The 19,765-nt window shown below is 43.2% G+C and overlaps 1 protein-coding gene across 1 annotated transcript in view; it reads left to right on the top strand.

Annotated features, from left to right (window-relative positions):
• The window catches only part of LOC121859533 (snake venom 5'-nucleotidase-like), a 65,772-nt gene that overhangs the window by 41,419 nt on the left and 4,588 nt on the right, over positions 1-19,765 (top strand). The window contains exons 5-10 of the mRNA XM_042356411.1: positions 1,396-1,593; positions 12,789-12,952; positions 14,066-14,165; positions 14,446-14,607; positions 18,381-18,584; positions 19,212-19,319. Coding sequence (XP_042212345.1) covers positions 1,396-1,593; positions 12,789-12,952; positions 14,066-14,165; positions 14,446-14,607; positions 18,381-18,584; positions 19,212-19,319 — 936 coding nt within the window. The remainder of the gene's footprint in view (positions 1-1,395; positions 1,594-12,788; positions 12,953-14,065; positions 14,166-14,445; positions 14,608-18,380; positions 18,585-19,211; positions 19,320-19,765) is intronic.

Below are 19,765 nucleotides of genomic sequence, written 5' to 3'. Positions count from 1 at the left end.
ATTTGGTTGTTTATCGCGGGGACAAGGTCAAAGTACTTTCGCTTTGTCTCGTATGGAACAAAATGTTAAATGCCACGTACTCAGGAAGAATGAGTCACTGTGGGACTCATTATTACACCAATTAAGGGTTGAAGGACGGTATGTATGTACCCCTGTTGATGGTATGATAATGTATTACTGGTTTTTAAATACTAAGGTTTATAAGCGTTTTCTAGGTCAGTAAATACCCAAGTCATCAGCAAGTAAACACTATGACACACAACACGCCATGACTTTACACTGGCTGGTCTCAAGTGTAGTACGAATCATGAAAATACACGTCTCTGTTTCTTGACCTTTGAGTCTATCCTGGTGCCGCCTGAGGGTTGGTGATCATGGCCCACAACTGTAAGGGTTTTTATGCTGTTTCTCAATCCTCCCAGACTCTGTATCTCCTGTTTACCGTTAACATACAGAAATACAGTACAGTTTTTGTCATCGTATTTGCACGCTGACCCACCCATATCAAAGAAAACTTTTAATTGTATAATTGCCCCATTTACTTTAACAACTTCTTCATACTTAACAGTACGTGAAGCTATTAAGTTACACTGGCTTAAAAAAAACGGCTTTCTATCCGTGTATCTACAAAGTGTACAACTATAGCTTACAGGTTTGTACAAAAGTAGTGATTGCAAATTTGTGTCTCGTGAGAGTTCATAACATTACTTTGTATATCAATTACAGATAATAATCATAATAATAATAATTGAGTAAAATCACCACACACAACATTAATATCCATCGATAATCTTAAATATTTTAAGAATGAAAAATTTACTTAAGGAAGACCATAGAAAAGTAATTAATTTCTTAGCATCCTCCCCACACGAAAGAAAATAGTCACCACCAGAAAAAACGGAAACGTGTGCTTGTTTTTACAGGGGTAACTAATCTACGAAATTTTTTTCTTTTCGTGTGAGAAATTGTTGTGATGGGATTTTGTGCTGGGTCTAATTCCTCCTGTGTATATATTCTTTACAAGTTATAATGGTAAATAAATGTTGTTAGTTTAATTTAGGTTAAGTTTGGAGATATTCCTGTCAACTTAACAAACTCAAAATGTATTTAAGGTGACTAAATTGTAGTTTGATTTATTTAGGTTGAATTCTGTAACTCAACCATTTCAAAAACCCGGTCTCTGCCCCACAACCATAACTCATAAACCCATTCTCTGCCCCACAACCATAACTCATAAACCCATTCTCTGGCCCACACCCATAACTCAAAAACCCATTCTCTGGCCCACACCCATAACTCATAAACCCATTCTCTGGCCCACACCCATAACTCATAAACCCATTCTCTGGCCCACACCCATAACTCATAAACCCATTCTCTTTGTAACTCCTGCAGGTGAAAATCCCTCGACGGAGCCCAAGATGGGGGACTACCCGACCATAGTGAAGCAGAGGTCAGGAAAACAGGTGCCGGTGGTCCAGGCTTATGCATTCGGCAAGTACCTCGGCAAACTGATCCTCACCTTCAATGATGCAGGCGACGTGACGCACTGGGATGGCAACCCTATCTTACTGGACAACACTATAGACGAAGGTGAGGTTTTTTTTTTTTTTACGGGGAATAACCCACCCGGGCACAGGTCATCAACCCACAACGGGGCCTCGGGGGCGAAAAAATAAGAATAGAAATAAATTAAAAATAGAAAAGAAAAAGATCATATTAATCTGCACCACGAAGCTGCCGGAAAATCAGCTTTTTGAAGTGAGACAGATTGTATGAGCATGGAAACACAGAAGAAGGCAGAGCATTCCACAGTTTGGCTGTGTGAGGAAAGAAGGATGTACTATAACGGGTTATTCTACTGTGACCAACATCCACAGAGAAACGGTGGGCACCGCGGGCAAGACGAGCCCACGGCCTTGCCGGCGGTACACAGGATGCCAAATCCATCAAACATTGCCCGTTAAAAGTACCTGTAAAAGAGAGAGAGAGAGTGAAGCAATAGTGTGGCGAAGAGAAAGGGACGAAAGATTATCAACTAAAGGGGGAGAGTTAATAAGACGAAATGCCTTTGATTCCACCCTATCTAATAGTTGGACAGAAGAAGAGCCACCCCAGATATGAGAGCAGTACTCCAAGTTAAGACGAATGAATCCCTTATATACTTAAAGCAATTGCTCGGGAGTGAAGTAGCTATGGCATCTGTACAGCATTCCCAGCTTTCGGGAGGCAGATTAGCAATGTTGAGGATGTGTGGCTTCCATGACATATTCGAGGAAATGGTGAGGCCTAGCATATCTATTTTAGAATTTGGCAGAATGATTACGTCCTGAAATGTGTTTGGTGGGAGATCATCTAATTTGGAAAGTGTAATTGGTAAATACTGTGTTTTATTACTACTGAATTTAACCAAGTTTCTGCCTCCCCATTCGGAGATACTGCACATATCCGCACTGATAGATTTAATGATATCAGCTCTAGAAACAGATCTAGTTTGAGAATTAGGGGGAAGGGGAAAAGTGAAGAAGAGTGTAGAGCAGAATCATCAGCGTAAGAATGGATAGAATTAGTGTGAAATAAATCATTGATAAAAAGAAGGAAGAGAGTGGGTGAAAGAACAGAACCCTGTGGGACGCCACTATTGGTAGAGAAACAGCGAGAGATCGATCCCTCGACAACAACTGGCTTGGATCGGTTCTCAAGGAAGCTAGAAATTAGAGAACAAAGTGGGGGAGAGAAACCATAAGAGGAAAGTTTAGAAAGCAAAGACTTGTGCCATACCCTGTCAAATGCTTTGGAGATGTCGAGGGCCACGACAAAAGTTTCCCCATAACCCCTAAGAGAGGATGACCAAAGATGGGTGCAATAGGAGAGCAGATCACCAGTAGATCTTGCCTGGCGAAAGCCATACTGGTGATCCGACAAAAGAGAAAGGCGTTCAAGGTGACGGAGAAAATGGGAGTTCAAGATAGTTTCGAAAATCTTAGAGAGGGATGAAGTTAGGGCAATGGGGCGATAGTTAGAGGGGTTAGAATGGTCACCCTTCTTCGGGATGGGCTGAACCAAGGCATGCTTCCAAGAAGAAGGAAAAGTTTTGGTTTTGAGGCAAAGGCGAAAGAGGCGAGCAAGCACAGGGGCCAGGGCTTCAGCACACTCCCTCAGAACACGAGGGGCATTCCGTCCGGTCCATGCGCCTTCCTCAAATCCAACCTGGATAACACACCAGCAACCCTACGAGTGAAGATTATAGGAAAGTGCATAGGTTCAGTAGGAGGAGTAAGAGGGACTTTATATATTGTATAGGAGTGATTAAATGGGGTAGGTAGAGATAGGTACAGGTGACTAAAGAGATGGAGACAGTTTATTTAGATATTAATAAGGAGGTGGAGTAACACGGAGACAGATAGGCGAGAGAGAGAGCGAGAGAGGACGGCAAACGATGAGTCACTACAGCTGCCCACCCCTACTCATCACAATGGAAGTGAGAGAGAGAGACAGGCGATTGTGGAGGCGCCTCGCTTCACTTATTCAATCACTGAGGTAAAAATTGTTATTCAGAATGAGGGGCAATCGACATCGTGGATCTCAACGCAAATCTGATAATGTCTAAATCATCTGAAATGAGTCAAATACTGAGTAAGAATGTTGAGTAAACATTAATAAGTATGTGTATGTATTTCGTAAACTTTGTAATAATTTAATATATTTTCTTCTAAATTCATATCAGTACATTATATAAACATAACTAATATATTTTATAAAATGTGTCAAAAATTTGAACGTGCATACAGGGTATATATTCTGTTTCATGAAGGCAGTATTACCAAAATATACTCCTCTCACTTCAGCATTCGTTACACAGAATTTGATCATTTTCTCAAAACTGGGCTGGCAACATTTGTCTAAAAAAAAATAAAAAAAAAACCCGCCGGGAAATATCAAAACTCTTGGTGAGCTATTTATTCCTTATCGAGTATAGTTTGAAAGATAAAACTTATATAGATAACTGAGATACACCCCCCCCCCCCCAAAATGAAAGCGTTAGTCTGATTACTTGATAAATATTGCAAGAAAGATATGATTTCCTTATACAAAGCTACATTTTTATTTCATCCAGTTATTAAGTGAGAAAAAAATTCTACTGCTAAGTTTAATAAATGAATGACAGACGAAGAGAAGATGAAGAAACGATGAAGTGAAAAACAAATAAAATAAATCATTAAACGAAAAGTAATTACCACACTTACTACGGTTAAGGTGTAAAGCAGTGACGTAGTACTTACTGTAAGAGGGTAGCGGAGTGTCTTAATACAATATAAATAGTGTACAGCGTGTGGGATAGTTATTATTAGTTATCATTATAAAGTTACTACTATTGTTGCTATTATTATTATTATTATTATTATTACCTACGTTACTATTATTAAAATTCAAGACTACATTGTCGTTAACTTCTATTAGACCTGCCATGGGGGAATAAATAGCCTTACATAATGATTTGGTACAGTGATCAGTTTACACCGTACCAGGATGAGTGGGCGTAGAGACCCTTGTTACAGGATACACCAGGCCGCCCACCAGCTGCGATAATACCAAACATTCAGTGCCTTACTCCTCTCTAAAACAGGTTTTCTCAATACGTTTATGTTGAGGAAATGATATCGGTCGAGTAGTTAAATTTGAAGAACTTACATATGACCATAACAAAAGACTTTTATTTTACTTTAAGAGTCCTGTTTTAAATAATAGTTCTTTAGTCTTGGTAGAAAGTACGGATAGAAAGCTTCATTCCCTTCATAACTTTCTTTCATATTCAGTGAAAAATTAATATTGCTAAGTTTAGTAAATGAATGACAGACGAAAGTAAGATATATATATACAATGAAATTAAAAAAATATATATATAATAAAAAATATACTTAAACGAAAAGTAAATAAACTTATTGGTGGCCTCTGAGTTCAGTAGGAGAGCAGGACTGATACTTGACAGTGTGTAGTGAGAACTGACCCACCTACTGTTACCTCACGGCTCCGGCAACTTTATATCTCAATACTGTACGTTGTTTGTTGTAACGGCAATGATGTACGCGGGTCTGTCCATTATCAACAGACGTAGATGGAAATATATGAGGCTATAGTTACTAAAAAAAATAGCTATTATGTTGAAATATAGTTCAGTTAAGTGACTAAACTGTGTTATTAACTATGGCCAAACGTTTCTGTCAAGGACATTACCCTCACTACGTCCACCCCCACCCCCCCTTGTGTTAACTGTAATTTCTCTTATACCACTTTATTGTTTATTGGTCTACTATTTCAATCAAGATTGTCATTATTTTGTCTGTGTAGAAGATTTTATCCAATAAGTAATAACAGAAGTACTTATCATTTATCAACGCTTAAATGTTAATGAAAGCGAGAAAATAAGTAAAAAAAAATGGTCTCCGGCAGCGGATAAACTTATAAAACTCCCAACGAGCATTAGAGAAAACGGGAATCGGGTTGACGAAACGTAGCCGACAGTATAATAAATTTCGTCGTATTAATTCAATATATTCTTAAAACGGTAAGTTACACAATGATCATATAACAATCACAGGTTAAAAACATATTTATGTAACGTATGATGAGTTAAGGGGTTATATTAGGATTCAAAGTTAACAAAATAATATCTTTTCGAACGCATGGGTGTAAACGTCAGAAATCAGTCATACCAACTTCGAGTCCCAGAAATTTCATAATGTATAGAAATTCTGGTGTGTTGGGGAAGATGTATACCTCCGTAATACATGTTTCTTTTTGTATACATGTATAAGTTGCCATGGCATAATTTCTAGGATCTCACACTTCACACATTTCACACACACAGTATTCATGCTAACTTGGTACTCGGATAAGACTCATTAAACAATTTAGAAATATGTAAGTTATAGAGTGCGTTGTAAATTGATACGGTATTATGAAAATGACTTGAAACTTAAATCTTTATTCACAGAGAACAACACGAGTACAGTGACCTCACACCTAGATATATAAACTTGAAAGAGGTAACTTGACCCACATATAAGTTCACATAATTACAAAACTGTATCATCTTACACCCGTTTAACCCGTCGCTCCACCCTTTCCAACTGTTTCCAATGTGTCTAAAATAAAATCCAGCACAGGATTAGAATTTGCTGCCAGGTTAAGTTAAATAATGTCAGTGATAGGTTAGGAATAGCTAGGATTAGAAGTTAATTAAGCTATTGCAGGTAGCACGGTTATAACTCGTTAAGGAAAACCCAGGTTAATTGGTTAAGTTGGGTTGGGTTAGATTAAGTTAGGTTCTGGGTCCGGCAGTTTGTGAGGATCCAACATTTTACTTTACCTCTGACATGACGCCCCCGGGGTCAGGGGACGGTCCAGTGTGTGAAGTAATAAATAAAAGATGATGGAAGTCGTTAACCACAAGAAAATTCACGTTCATACTGAGTAACATTTTCTCTCACGATTTTATTTTCCTTTGACCTATTTTGTAACCATTTTCTTACACGTTTAGGTGTGGTGAAAGTCACGGCTGGTTTAATGTGGGTACCAGTTACGTATATTGTGAGAGGGCAGCTTAGGTTACCGTCAGGTCCAGAGATCAAATATAAGACGAAGGTCACCGTCTTATATATCACACATACATAAACCAGGTTGTCTGGCTGACCAGTCTCATGAAGGATCACATTATATATATATTTTTCATTTGATAATTTCGTGCTGAGCTGAATTTTTTTTAGAGGTTGTGGTGATGTTGGCTCCACTACCCTCTAAAACTCATAGTTATCTCCCCACCTTCAACATTTACCTGTATCTCTTCCTCTGTTTCTATTTTCCATATTATTTAGTTAACCTATGTCTTCCTAATAAGTATATAAAACTTCAGCTCACTATTTTACAAACCTACGCTGTTATTAACCTAAGACACGTTACATCATCGATTGCAACACCGGAATCAACCAGTGGAGGCAGCAGCAGGACCGCCCAAGGGACTCAGAAAATGCAGGGAGTACAGGTATATAGTGTCATCGGTCTGGTCCCCCACAACCAGTTAATAACAGGATTGCACAGGAGAAAAATTCCTAGTGGGGCATCCTGTTTCTTGTCCACTACAGATACCTGCCATTTACACTGTCAGGTTTTACAATGCAGCATTATACCGACAGAACACGAAGAGTATTGTTACATAATTGAAGTGTTGTAACATGATTGAGAAGTAATGTTCTAGTTTGTCTATCCGTCCACAGGCATATTTCTTTTTTTTTTTCCCTCACGGATGACTCTTTGGCTTTGAAACTTAGCGATGACGGTCTGTTGTACGGAAGAGTTACACGTGTCTTGTAAATTACACTAAAATACCTCATCTCCGGCGACGCCCCTTCAGTGTTAGGTGTGTGCTACTTGACAGAAGACGGTGGTTTGATTTTTTTTCCTTATTTGAGGAGTGATTTCTTGTGAACTCAGCCAAGGACGTAAAAGTGATGCTTCAGTCTCGGTGTTAGAGTAAATGGATCAGACGAACTACTAAAAAAAATAAATAAATTCTTTGAACTTTGCGTCTTGTTTTCCAGCAAATAATACATCTTGCCACCATTCGCCACCCTCTTTCACGCCTCTTCGCACTCGCGCGCGCGTGTGTGTGTGTGTGTGTGTGTGTGTGTGTGTGTCTCGATAATTTTGTCCATGTCTCGGTGTCGGATGCTTCTGTCTCCCGTCATCCTTGGTCTCTGATTTTTGCTCGAGACCACAAATGTATTAATTAATTTTCAGCTTTGTTGGTCAACTGGATAAGTTTGATTTCAGGTTATGAGAATTACCTTACACGTTTTATTACCTAAGACCGCTTTAGGTTTAAATACTGTTCGGGCCAAGACAACCCTCTGCTGGTGGGCCGCTGTACTACCCCCAAGTACCGGCCCTCACCTGACCATGACATTATGGACGTTGTAATATCGGCGTTGATGACTCAGACACTTCTCTGTGTACAGCAGCGACAGGTTGATTAATCGTGCTACCTAAAAACACGATAGTCACGCCCGCGAAGGTGTCACATGCAATTGGCTCCTGGATAGCTGCCCCTCTAAACTACGCTCCTGCTTGGCCGCGCATTTAATGTTACTAGTTGCGTATATCATCAGCGATGGTTAAGTCTCTTTCCTATGCAAATAAACACCTTAAGCAGCGCACCTTGTTAATTACCCCTTGTGTTTGTATTGTTTGTAATTCTTGTACAACTATGGTACCTTTAAAACAAATACACTGTATATAGCTTTTTTTGTTCATATTAGTAGAACACTTCCGCACATTGTCTTGATACTGGTCAACATACCCGCCCTATGATGTACGGAACACTAGATATGACCCCATTAAAGAATTACATATAAAGTGTGTAAATCTAATTGCTCATATCGTGAAATTTAACAAAAAAGCAGAAGGCAGTTAGTTGGTACATATTATATACTGTACCCACATTAGTCGGCCAATATACCCATTTTTAAGACAACTCTCATCCTTCATCATACAGGGATTTCAACCCTTCAAAAATATGTTTGCATAAACCGACTTTGTGTGTGTGTGTGTGTGTGTGTGTGTGTGTGTGTGTGTGTGTGTGTATGCAATATATAAACTCGGCACCAAGAACAGGATCACCTGACGCTTAATTGAATTGAATTGAAACGGTTTATTTAGCCAGAAAAACACAGATACAGAATGGATAATAATAACAATATTAACATGGCTGAGCCAGTTGAGAACCTGAGCTGCACCTGATATATACTATACATTTATCTCAAGGAAGTATTATGTAACATTTAGTATCATCTGGAATAGTACAATAGCATGGTGGTAATAAGAACATCTCATGTTACCACGATTATCACTTCAATATTTATTTATTTATTTTATTTATTTATTATATATATATATATATATATATATATATATATATATATATATATATATATATATATATATATATATATATATATATATAAATTACAGTGGAATTTAAAAACATAAGTATAATGGGGGAGCAGTACAACCTGGGTTGTACAGTATTAAGGTTGAACAAGAGGACAGAGCTGTCAGGATTATGTCTAGTTGGCAATTATGTTTATTGCAATGGTAATTACTTATTTATTTACATGATAATTTCCGATAAAACGGTTTTGATGGTACAATAAAAGCAGGTACTGTAAATATAGTAAGAGTTACAAGAAATATTAATACTTCGGCAATAGATATTTTTTAAGAGATGATTTAAAGGAAGGGAGCGTAGTCTTTGCTCGGATGGGTGGGGGTAAGTTGTTCCACACCTTCACACCGTGATATTTTATGGAGGTCTGGGACTGAGAGGGGCGCATGGGGGGTGGTCTTAGTAGCTCTGGGTGCCTTAAGTTGTTCTCGGGTCATAGTCTGTTCCTCCGCACCCATCTTTCACATTCACACAGGTCTGTAGGTTAGGTTAGATTAGGGTGGTTAATATTAAGGTGAAATAAGCTGAGGTGGCTAATGTTTAGGTGACTTGTTACTGATGTTCAGAACACTACCGGCTGCCTCACGTAAAGGCTGCAACGAAACTAGGACAAAGAAGCATTAAAGTCACACGGACACGACAGCGAAATTTTAATTCAAGGAAAAAAATATTATCTTGAGAATATTTGTGAATTTGACCATAAATTCTCAGAAATTTACGAATATTTGAAAATTTGGCCATAAATTTTCAGATCCTTAATTGTATTTAGCCATAAATTCTCATAACCTTACGAGTATTTGAGAAATTGGCCATACATTCTCAGATTCAAATGCTAAACACCTGGTCCGCCAACTCCAAGGACATTTGTATAAGAGAGAAAGTTTGACTGTGGGACGAATCTGCATTGCCAGGGAGGGAGGGAAGACAATTTAACTTACAATACCGTGAATCTGAGTCGAAATTTACCTGTGATTCTGTACGTAGTTAAGGTTGATCTCGGTATAACTTTAAGGCCATTTTGAGTGATGATTTTATACTCTAGAATCGATCAGTTGGAAGGTCCTCACATCTTTTCTGACGAGGAGGGATTGTAACGCATGAACCATTGATTACTGATTCTTGGTTAGGTTAGGTTACTGAATCCTGCTTAAAGTTAATCATGTTTAGGTTTGGTTATATTACTGAATTCTGGTAACTGGGATCCACACACACACACACACACACACACACACACACACACACACACACACACACACACACACACACACACACACACACACACACACACACACACACACACACGCACACGCACACACGCACACACGCACACACACACACCACCGTGGGTTGTTGCCTTGTGATGTAACCTTGTGTTTTGTCTGTCAAGGCGAAGAGAAGGTGAGGGTAAGCGAACCTTTCTCCTAGCCGGCGGGAAAACACGCCACAGAGGTTTGATTCTTGTCTAGTGCTGCCGATATTTACGTCAGTGTCGATATTAACGTCAGTGCCGATATTAACGTCAGCACTGATATTAACGTCAGTACCGATATTAACGTCAGTGCCGATATTAACGTCAGTGTCGATATTAACGTCAGCACCGATATTAACGTCAGTGTCGATATTAACGTCAGTGTCGATATTAACGTCAGTGTCGATATTAACGTCAGTGTCGATATTAACGTCAGTGTCGATATTAACGTCAGTGTCGATATTAACGTCAGCACCGACATTAACGTCAGTGTCGATATTAACGTCAGTGTCGATATTAACGTCAGTGTCGATATTAACGTCAGTGTCGATATTAACGTCAGTACCGATATTAACGTCAGCACCAATATCAACTTTAACACCAACATCAACGTCACTGCCAATAATAATGTCAGCGTCAACATCGTCACCACCAACAAAAACATCATAATCAAAGATAAAAACATCAACAGTGACACCAACAACTTCAAAACATCATCAACATGTCCCCCCACCCTCCCAAAAAAAAGCATAAAATAATAACATCTACTTCAATAATAATAACACCAAAATTACCAATACCAAACATCAATACCAACATCAATACAACCTCCACCACATGAACAATTATCACCGGCAACATCAATAATACCATCATTTTTATAACATCAATACACCTCGTCTGGCTGATGATAGTGTAAATAATTGAACCTGACCCAGTCCAGAACTCTACCACTTCCTCCAATTCAACACACACACACACACACACACACACACACACACACACACACACACTTGTTCTATAAGGTCTTCAGACAGCCCCTCTTCCTCCCTCTTCCCTTCACCACCAGTAACACCCCTTCCCTCCTTGTCTCCCTTTCTCCTTCCCTCCCACCCTCTCTTTCCCCTTCTCCCTCTCCTTCCATCTATCACCTGAAAAACACTCCTCCTTCTATTCTCATTCCACTCGTAACACTCCCTCATTCCTCTTCCTCTTCCCTCTCCTCCTTCACCATCAACAACTCTCCCTCCCTCCCTGCTCGTGACAATTATCCCCCTCCCTCTTTCCTTTCTTCCTATCTCTCCCCCACCTCCCCCCGCCTTCCCATTTAAGAGGCACCTTAGTAGACTTCCTCCCTTCCCCCTAGTAACGATAATTCCCCCATCTCCCTTTCCCCTTGCGTGTGGGCTGTCGTGGGGAAATTTTTAGGAGCTCTCTAACTGCAGTACCTCCCGGTGTGGCCCAGATAGCACAAAGGTCAATTATTCCAGCTGGGTGTTGAGCTCTGACCTCATCCTTTGTGACCTTACAACTCAGCTCTTTTAGGGTGGTGGTGGGTGGGTGGGTGAAAGGACTGGGTGTGGATGGGTGGTAAGAGGGCGTGGGTGGGTGGTGAGAGGGCGTGGGTGGGTGGTGAGAGGGCGTGGGTTGTAGTATGAAGGTAGATGTAGGTGGCCAGAGGGCGTGGGTAGGTAGTGAGAGGGCATGGATAGGTAGTGAGAGGGTAGGTAGTAAGAGGGCAGGTGTAGGTGGCGAGAGGGCGGGGGTGGGTGGTGAGAGGGAATGAGTGGGTACAGACAAACGTGTGAAGGGTCTCGGGTGACCATGATCACTCGAGACTGACTTTTAAGACTCATCGGTAGCTAAACAAACCATGTGGACTTACCAATAAAACCCCAGATACTTCACAGTGACTAACCTAACCTAACCTAACCTAACCTAACCTAACCTAACCTTACTTTTGAGTGACTCCGCTATAACACGACTAACTACAGTGAAACCTACCTCTTTAACGGATTATATGTGCGAGGTTAGTCCGTTATATATGAAACCTCCTTCTAATGGACTATATGAGAGGGGGGGGCGAGGTTAGTCCGTTATATATGAAACCTTCTTCCAACGGACCATATTTAAGAGGTTTGTCCGTTAAATCGAAGTCCGTTTTATGGAGGTTTCAGTGTACCATAACCTTTTATATCTATTTCTTCAGGTTTGCGTAACGGGAAATATTTGTATACATGTTGGCCTTGTAAACACGATGAGAAGGTTAAGGCCAGGGGCGATTGGCAACCTAATCTAACATCATTAACCGCATTAAAGTTACCTGGGGGGAGGGGGGGGTTAGGTTACTGTTAGGGCGGTTTAGTCATCAGGGGAAATAAGCTGGGTGTCTAAACTTCAGGTGGTCTAAGGCATGATCTTATATCGCCGTGAGTTAACTGATGTAATGGTATCTATTCTTCATCAATTTCTATAATAATATGTGCTGAGTGTTACCAGTACAGTATTCCCTAACACTGTCGGCGGCCTCTCCCACAGCTCCTGAGATCCTGGAGGCACTGCAGCCGTTCAGGAAGGAGTTAAAAGACGTGATGAAGCAAGAGGTCGGGCGGACGTTCGTGTTCCTGGACGGCAACCGACTCTCGTGCCGGAGGAAGGAGTGTAACCTTGGCAACATCGAAACTGACGCCTTCATCCATGTGGTGAGTACACGAGAGAGAGAGAGAGAGAGAGAGAGAGAGAGAGAGAGAGAGAGAGAGAGAGAGAGAGAGAGAGAGAGAGAGAGTCATAGAAGTTCTCATTGATGGACAAAGACAATGTACATAAACAATACAAGTATACAATGCATATAGACAGGGCTGGCTGGTAAACATATATGGTGCATGTAAACAATGAGATTAGTATGGTGTAAAATAACCCATCCTAACCTGACTCACCGAACCTAAAAGGAGAAAGTGAATTTCATAGTCCTGACGACACCTTCACAAACAGTATGGATCAGTGAGGTAAGAAAGGGCTGCTTTCATTTACCCCTTTCTGAAGCTAGGTGATGTACCCATTTACAGTTGGTTGGCCTAGGAGCGCCCTGGGATCGAACCAACGAGGCAAGTGTTGAATTCACTCGACTCAGCCTCTAACTTAATCTAACCCAACCGAACATAACTCACAACTAACCGAACATAACCCACAACTAACCGAACATAACCCCCAACCGACCGAACATAACTCACAACTAACCGAACATAACTCACAACTAACCGAACATAACCCCCAATGACCGAACATAACTCACAACTAACCGAACATAACTCACAACTAACCGAACATAACCCCCAATGACCGAACATAACTCTCAACTAACCGAACATAACTCACAACCAACCGAACATAACCCACAACTAACCGAACATAACCCCCAATGACCGAACATAACTCACAACTAACCGAACATAACTCACAACCAACCGAACATAACCCACAACTAACCGAACATAACCCCCAATGACCGAACATAACTCACAACCAACCGAACATAACTCACAACCAAATGAACATAGCTCACAACTAACCGAACCTAACACCCAATAACCGAATATAACCCCAAAATCCGAACATAACCGAACAATAGTAAAAAAAAAAATTACAATTGCCTTCGTCGTTCTAGACCTTAATACTTTATCAATATATGACTACTATGAATAAATTAAATTATATAAAACTCAATTCGCATCCCAGTAGCCTAGACATGTGTTGGGTGGGTTCACTGCCTGGTTAAAATATAATGGTACAGAACTTACAGATTAACACTCTTGCAGAACGCCAAGTACCCAGATGACTTGAGGTGGGCACACACGAGCCTGGCGGTTCAGAACGGAGGAGGGATCAGAGCTTCCATCGACGAGCGAACTTCTATGGGTCAGTAATCTCTCTTAAATAATAATAATAATAACTGTATTTTAGTCGCAATATATATACAGTAATAGTAATTTTACTATTTATTCACGAATTTATGATTCAAATGCCTAATACTGTATTGCCTCGTGTGGATTTCAAATTAAGTGTATATTTTTCCTGATGATTAATTTCTTTAAGTCTTCTTAGTGTCTGTCTAGTATGTCCTCAAGTACAGCCCCAGGGCAGACGGGGTGGTACGGTGTTCTCTCTAGATTAAAGACGTAGTTACGGATATTTTCAGGGTCAATAACCATGGAAGATATCCTCACTGTGGCGCCATTCCAGAACACAATAGATATCGTTGAACTTCGAGGAAAACACGTGAGACAAATGTTCGAGCAGTCTGTGGTAAACTATGACCCGAAATCACTAGATCTTCCTGGAGGTTTTCTGCAAGTTTCTGGTAAGTCAATATTCATTTTCTTTATTTCTATTCATAGAAAACGACCTTAATATAAAACACTTCATGGGTAACTTTGGTAAATCAATGTTCGGTGTCTCGTGTTACATATTTAACAAACGCATTTGAAATCATATAATTCTTTATTCACTTACACGTTACTGAGAGATAGAGTTAGTAAATTCACATAAAATAGGTCAGGAAAAGTTACTATGAGAAAGATAGAGAACAGTTGACTGAAAATGTACAAAGGGCCACCAGACTGGTGCCTGCACTCCGGCACTTCTGTTATCCCGAGAGATTATAGCGCCTGCAACTGCCTAGCTTACTCTACAGACGGGTGAGGGGTGAACTAATTGAGGTGTATAAACATCTCAGAGGGAACTACTCGGTCAAGTGTACACACCTGGTGAGCTGACGGACGCTCGCCGCATAAGGGGTCACAGCTCAAGGTTGGAAAAAAACCGCAAGTCCAGAAAATTGTGAGGACAAACTTTTTCAAAGTGAGAATTGGGAACACTCGGTGCCGTCACAACACTCGGTGCCGTCACAACACTCGGTGCCGTCACAACACTCGGTGCCGTCACAACACTCGGTGCCGTCACAACACTCGGTGCCGTCACAACACTCGGTGCCGTCACAACACTCGGTGCCGTCATTAACACTCCGGGGTACCGTGCCGTCACAACACCTCGGTGCCACTCATTGGGAACACCCAAATCACACAACTTACTCGGTGCCGTCACAACACTCGGTGCCGCCGCAACACTCCCCGGTGCCGTCACAACACTCGGTGCACATTGAATACCCTCGGTGCCGTCACAACACTCTCGGTGCCGTCACAACACCGGTGCCGTCACAACACCGTCGGTGCCGTCACAACCTGGTGCCGCCACAACACTCGGTGCCGCCACAGCACTTAACAGTGCCGCCACAACACCCCCGGTCCGCCATTGAACACCTTCCGCCGTCACAACACTCGGTGCCGTCACATCACTCCGGTGCCGCCACAACACTCGGTGCCGCCACAACACTCCGCAGGTGCCGCCACAACACTTCGGTGCTGTCATTAACACCCTCGGTGCCGCTCACAACACTCGGTGCCGTCACAACACCTCGGTGCCGTCACAACACCTGGTGCCGTCAAACACTCGGTGCCGTCACCGTCCACTCGGTGCCGTCACAACACCCCGGTGCCGTCACAACACTCAGTGCCGTCAAAACGTGCCGTCACATAACACCGGTGCCGTCACAACACTCTGGCCAGAACACTCGCGCCGCCGTGCCACAACACTCGGTGCCGCCACAACACCCCGGTGCCGCCATTAACACCCCGGTGCCGCCACAACACTTCGGTGCCGTCACAACACTCGGTGCCGTCACACTCGGTGCCGTCACACACTTCAGTGCCGGTCACACCACACAACACTCGGTGCCGTCACAACACACCCCGGTGCCGTGCCGTCCAACACTCGGTGCCGTCACAACACCTCGGTGCCGTCACAACACTCGGTGCCGCCAAGAACACCTGCCGTCACAACACTCGGTGCCGTCACAACACTCGGTGCCGTCACAACACTCGGTGCCGTCCACAACACTCCGGTGCCGTCACAACCGCCCCGGTGCCGCCACAACACTCCCGGTGCCGCCACAACACTCGGTGCCGCCACAACACTCCGGTGCCGTCACAACACCGCCACACAACTTACTCGGCTTACTCCAGTGCCGTCACAACACAGCACCGCCACAACACTCGGTGCCGTCACCACCACACCGGTGCCGTCACAACACTCAGTGCCGCCACAACACTCGGTGCCGTCACAACACTCGGTGCCGTCACAACACCTCGTGCCGTCACAACACTCGGTGCCGCCACAACACTCAGTGCCGCCACAACACTCCGGTGCCGCCACATAACACTCCGGTGCCGCCACAACACTCGGTGCCGTCACACAACACTCGGTGCCGTCAGCACTCCGGTGCCGTCACAACACCGGTGCCGTCACAACACTCGGTGCCGTCACAACCTCGGTGCCGTCATTAACAACCTCGGTGCCTCGGTGCCGTCACAACCTCGGTGCCGTCACAACACTCGGTGCCGTCACAACACTCGGTGCCGTCCGCCACAACACTTAAATACCTCGGTGCCGTCACAACCTCAAAAGCCGTCCAAATACTCGGTCCACAAATACCCCGGTGCTGTCACAGCACTCGGTGCCGTCACAACCTCAGTGCCGCCACAACACTCAGTGCCGTCCACTCGGTGCCGTCACAACCTCGGTGCCGTCACAACTTACTCAGTGCCGTCACATCGGTCGGTGCCGTCGGCTAACACCCCGGTGCCGCCGTCACAACACTCGGTGCCGGCACACTCGGTGCACTCAGTGCCGTCACAACACTCGGTGCCGTCACAACACTCGCAGTGCCGCCACAACACTCGTGCCGTCACAACCTCAGTGCCGTCACAACCTCAGTGCCGTCCGCAACCGGTGCCGTCTGGCACTCGGTGCCGCCACAACCCTCGGCCGTCACAACCCTCTGTCATAACACTCGGTGCCGTCACACAACACTCAGTGCCGTCCTGGCAACCTCGGTGCCGTCACAGCACTCGGTGCCGCTCACAACACTCGGTGCCGTCACAACAACTCGGTGCCGTCACAACACCCTCGGTGCCGTCACTCAGTGCCGTCACAACACTCGGTGCCGTCCACAACACTCAGTGCCGTCACACCGGTGCCGTCACAACACCTCGGGTGCCGTCACAACACCTCGGTGCCGTCACAACACTCCGGTGCCGTCACAACACTCGGTGCCGTCACAACACCACTCCCCGTGCCGTCACAACACCTCGGTGCCGTCATTAACACCCCGGTGCCGTCACAACACTCGGTGCCGTCACAACACCCCCGGTGCCGTCACAACACTCGGTGCCGTCACAACACTCTCTGACAGATTGTTCCAAGAGTTTATACTCTCCCAAAGAAGTTTTCCCTCACAATTTTTTGAACTTATGGCTTCTTCAGCCTTAAGCTGTGAGCCCTAGTGGGCAGGGCGTCCGCCAGCTCAGTATGAACACTCGACTGAATAATGCCCTCGGAGGTGTTTATAGACTTTTATTAAGTCGCCCCTTGCCCGCCTGTAGTATAAACTGGCAACTGCAGGCGTGACAATCTCTCTGGGTAACTGAGATGTCCTAGTCTGGTGCATGCTAAATCAACGCGAGCTTGTATAACGACTTTACTGATTAGCTACCTATCTAGTCTATGTAAAAAAAAAACAGCTTTCACGCGTATGTGACCTATTTGGTCATAATACGCACGCACAGTGATTCTATAGGCTTTAAAGCAGTCTAGGAGCAGTGCAGATACTAGAACTAAACCTAGTACAAAGGGAGACAATATGGCCGGCACTGCACTCGGCCAGGTTCACTTCTCCAGTTAGACAGGTTGTTACAGCTCGGGTGACTGGGTACGAACCACAGGAGGCGAGTGCTGCCTCCAGTCGTCTGTAACAAACCCAAGAACAACACAATACTCTGGCTAGAATACAAACAAACTTAAACGAAGATCGTAAGGCCCTTGTTGTCATAATTGGTAATTGTGTACACTTAGCAACCACAGCGATGTATTTATTGTTATTTGTTAATGACGTGTGTATGTAATGACCTAAAATGACTACTTAAAGACCATTGTTGTTAAATTGCGGTAATACAGTATAACATCCAGACAATATCGCCCAGTGTTACTGATATATTTATAATAATAACTGGTGTTCAGGGTTCGTGGTGGTGTACGACATCAACATGCCTCCGGGGTCGCGGGTGGTGAGGCTCCAGGCCCGCTGTCAGGAGTGTCGCGTGCCGGAGATGAAGGAGGTGGACGATGACCTTACCTACAGGATCGCCATGACCTCCTTCCTGGCACGTGGAGGTGACGGTTACTCGGTCATCAAAGACAACAAGGTCAACCATCACCTGACAGGTATAAATTTTGATATATAATATTTTTCTTTGTTAACTAAATCACATTACTTTAAAAGATCGCTTAACGCAATTGACTTCAGCCTAATTACTTCACATATCTATATTTTTAAGTCAATATTGAATCATACAGCTATACAACTGACGGGTAAAGTTAGAGGTTACTGGTCGCTTGAAGATTAACCCCCTAGTTTATGTTACCTTAAAATTAACCAACCTAATGTTAACCTAACCTAACCGTCCACGTAGCGTTAACGTGAAATAAGCTGTGGGTTAATCTCCAGGCGATCCGAAGCTACAATCAAAACTACATATTCAGTAAAAAAAAATAGCAAGTCACTGGTTCTCTGTGTAGAAATAATACAAGTTCATGAATGAGGAGTATGATGCAGTTTTGACCTATCGCTGATTTAATTGTTGAATATTTTTGTTTTATTCTTTTCAGTATTAAGAACAACATGGATATGCAGTATCAGTAATTAGTCAAGATCAATTTACTTAATACGACCTATTTAATTAATTTACCACAGCATGTTTACATGATAGTCTATTTATTCACAGCAATATGTAGATTATGTGTACACTTGGTTTGGTGGAGGACTGACCAGAGACTCCCAATCCCCCACAGGTCTACTGGATACAGATGTCTATGACCAGTACATCAAGCAGGTCAGCCCACTCTACATGGGCCTGGAAAACCGCATCCTCTTCGTGGACTCATCTGAACTCTGTCCTGGTATGCCTGGCGAGAGTACCCCTCCTCACATAACAGCTTACACACTCCCGGGAGAGAACATTACCACACCGGCCGGAGGAGGAGGGGCAGGGGCACACGAAGCAACACTAGTGGTGGTGATGATGGTGGCGGTGATGGTGGTGGTGATGGGGGGTAGCCAGACTTAACTTAGAGTATAGTGGGTCTCTTGGTGTAGTTGTCCGTCCACTATTGATTGAAGAGTGTAAGTGTCGTGTTGATATCTCACAGAGTTCACTTGTTTTATGTTTTTCAGTCCGGATTCTCGGAAATTCTTACGGTAATTCACCTCTCTTTTTTTCCCTCCATTTCTAAGTTAATATGCAACAATACATCAATGTGGGTGTCTTTCAAAATTACATCACAAAAATGGAGTAACGTTTGAATCTCTTGAGTAGAAGGATCCAGTTTATCAGTATTTGTCTGCA

Source organism: Homarus americanus, unplaced genomic scaffold (genome assembly GCF_018991925.1).
Source record: "Homarus americanus isolate GMGI-L3 unplaced genomic scaffold, GMGI_Hamer_2.0 scaffold7626, whole genome shotgun sequence".
Taxonomy (NCBI): Eukaryota; Metazoa; Arthropoda; class Malacostraca; order Decapoda; family Nephropidae; genus Homarus; species Homarus americanus.
Note: the sequence above shows the minus strand (reverse complement) of the source record. Positions and strands in the feature narration are given on the sequence as shown.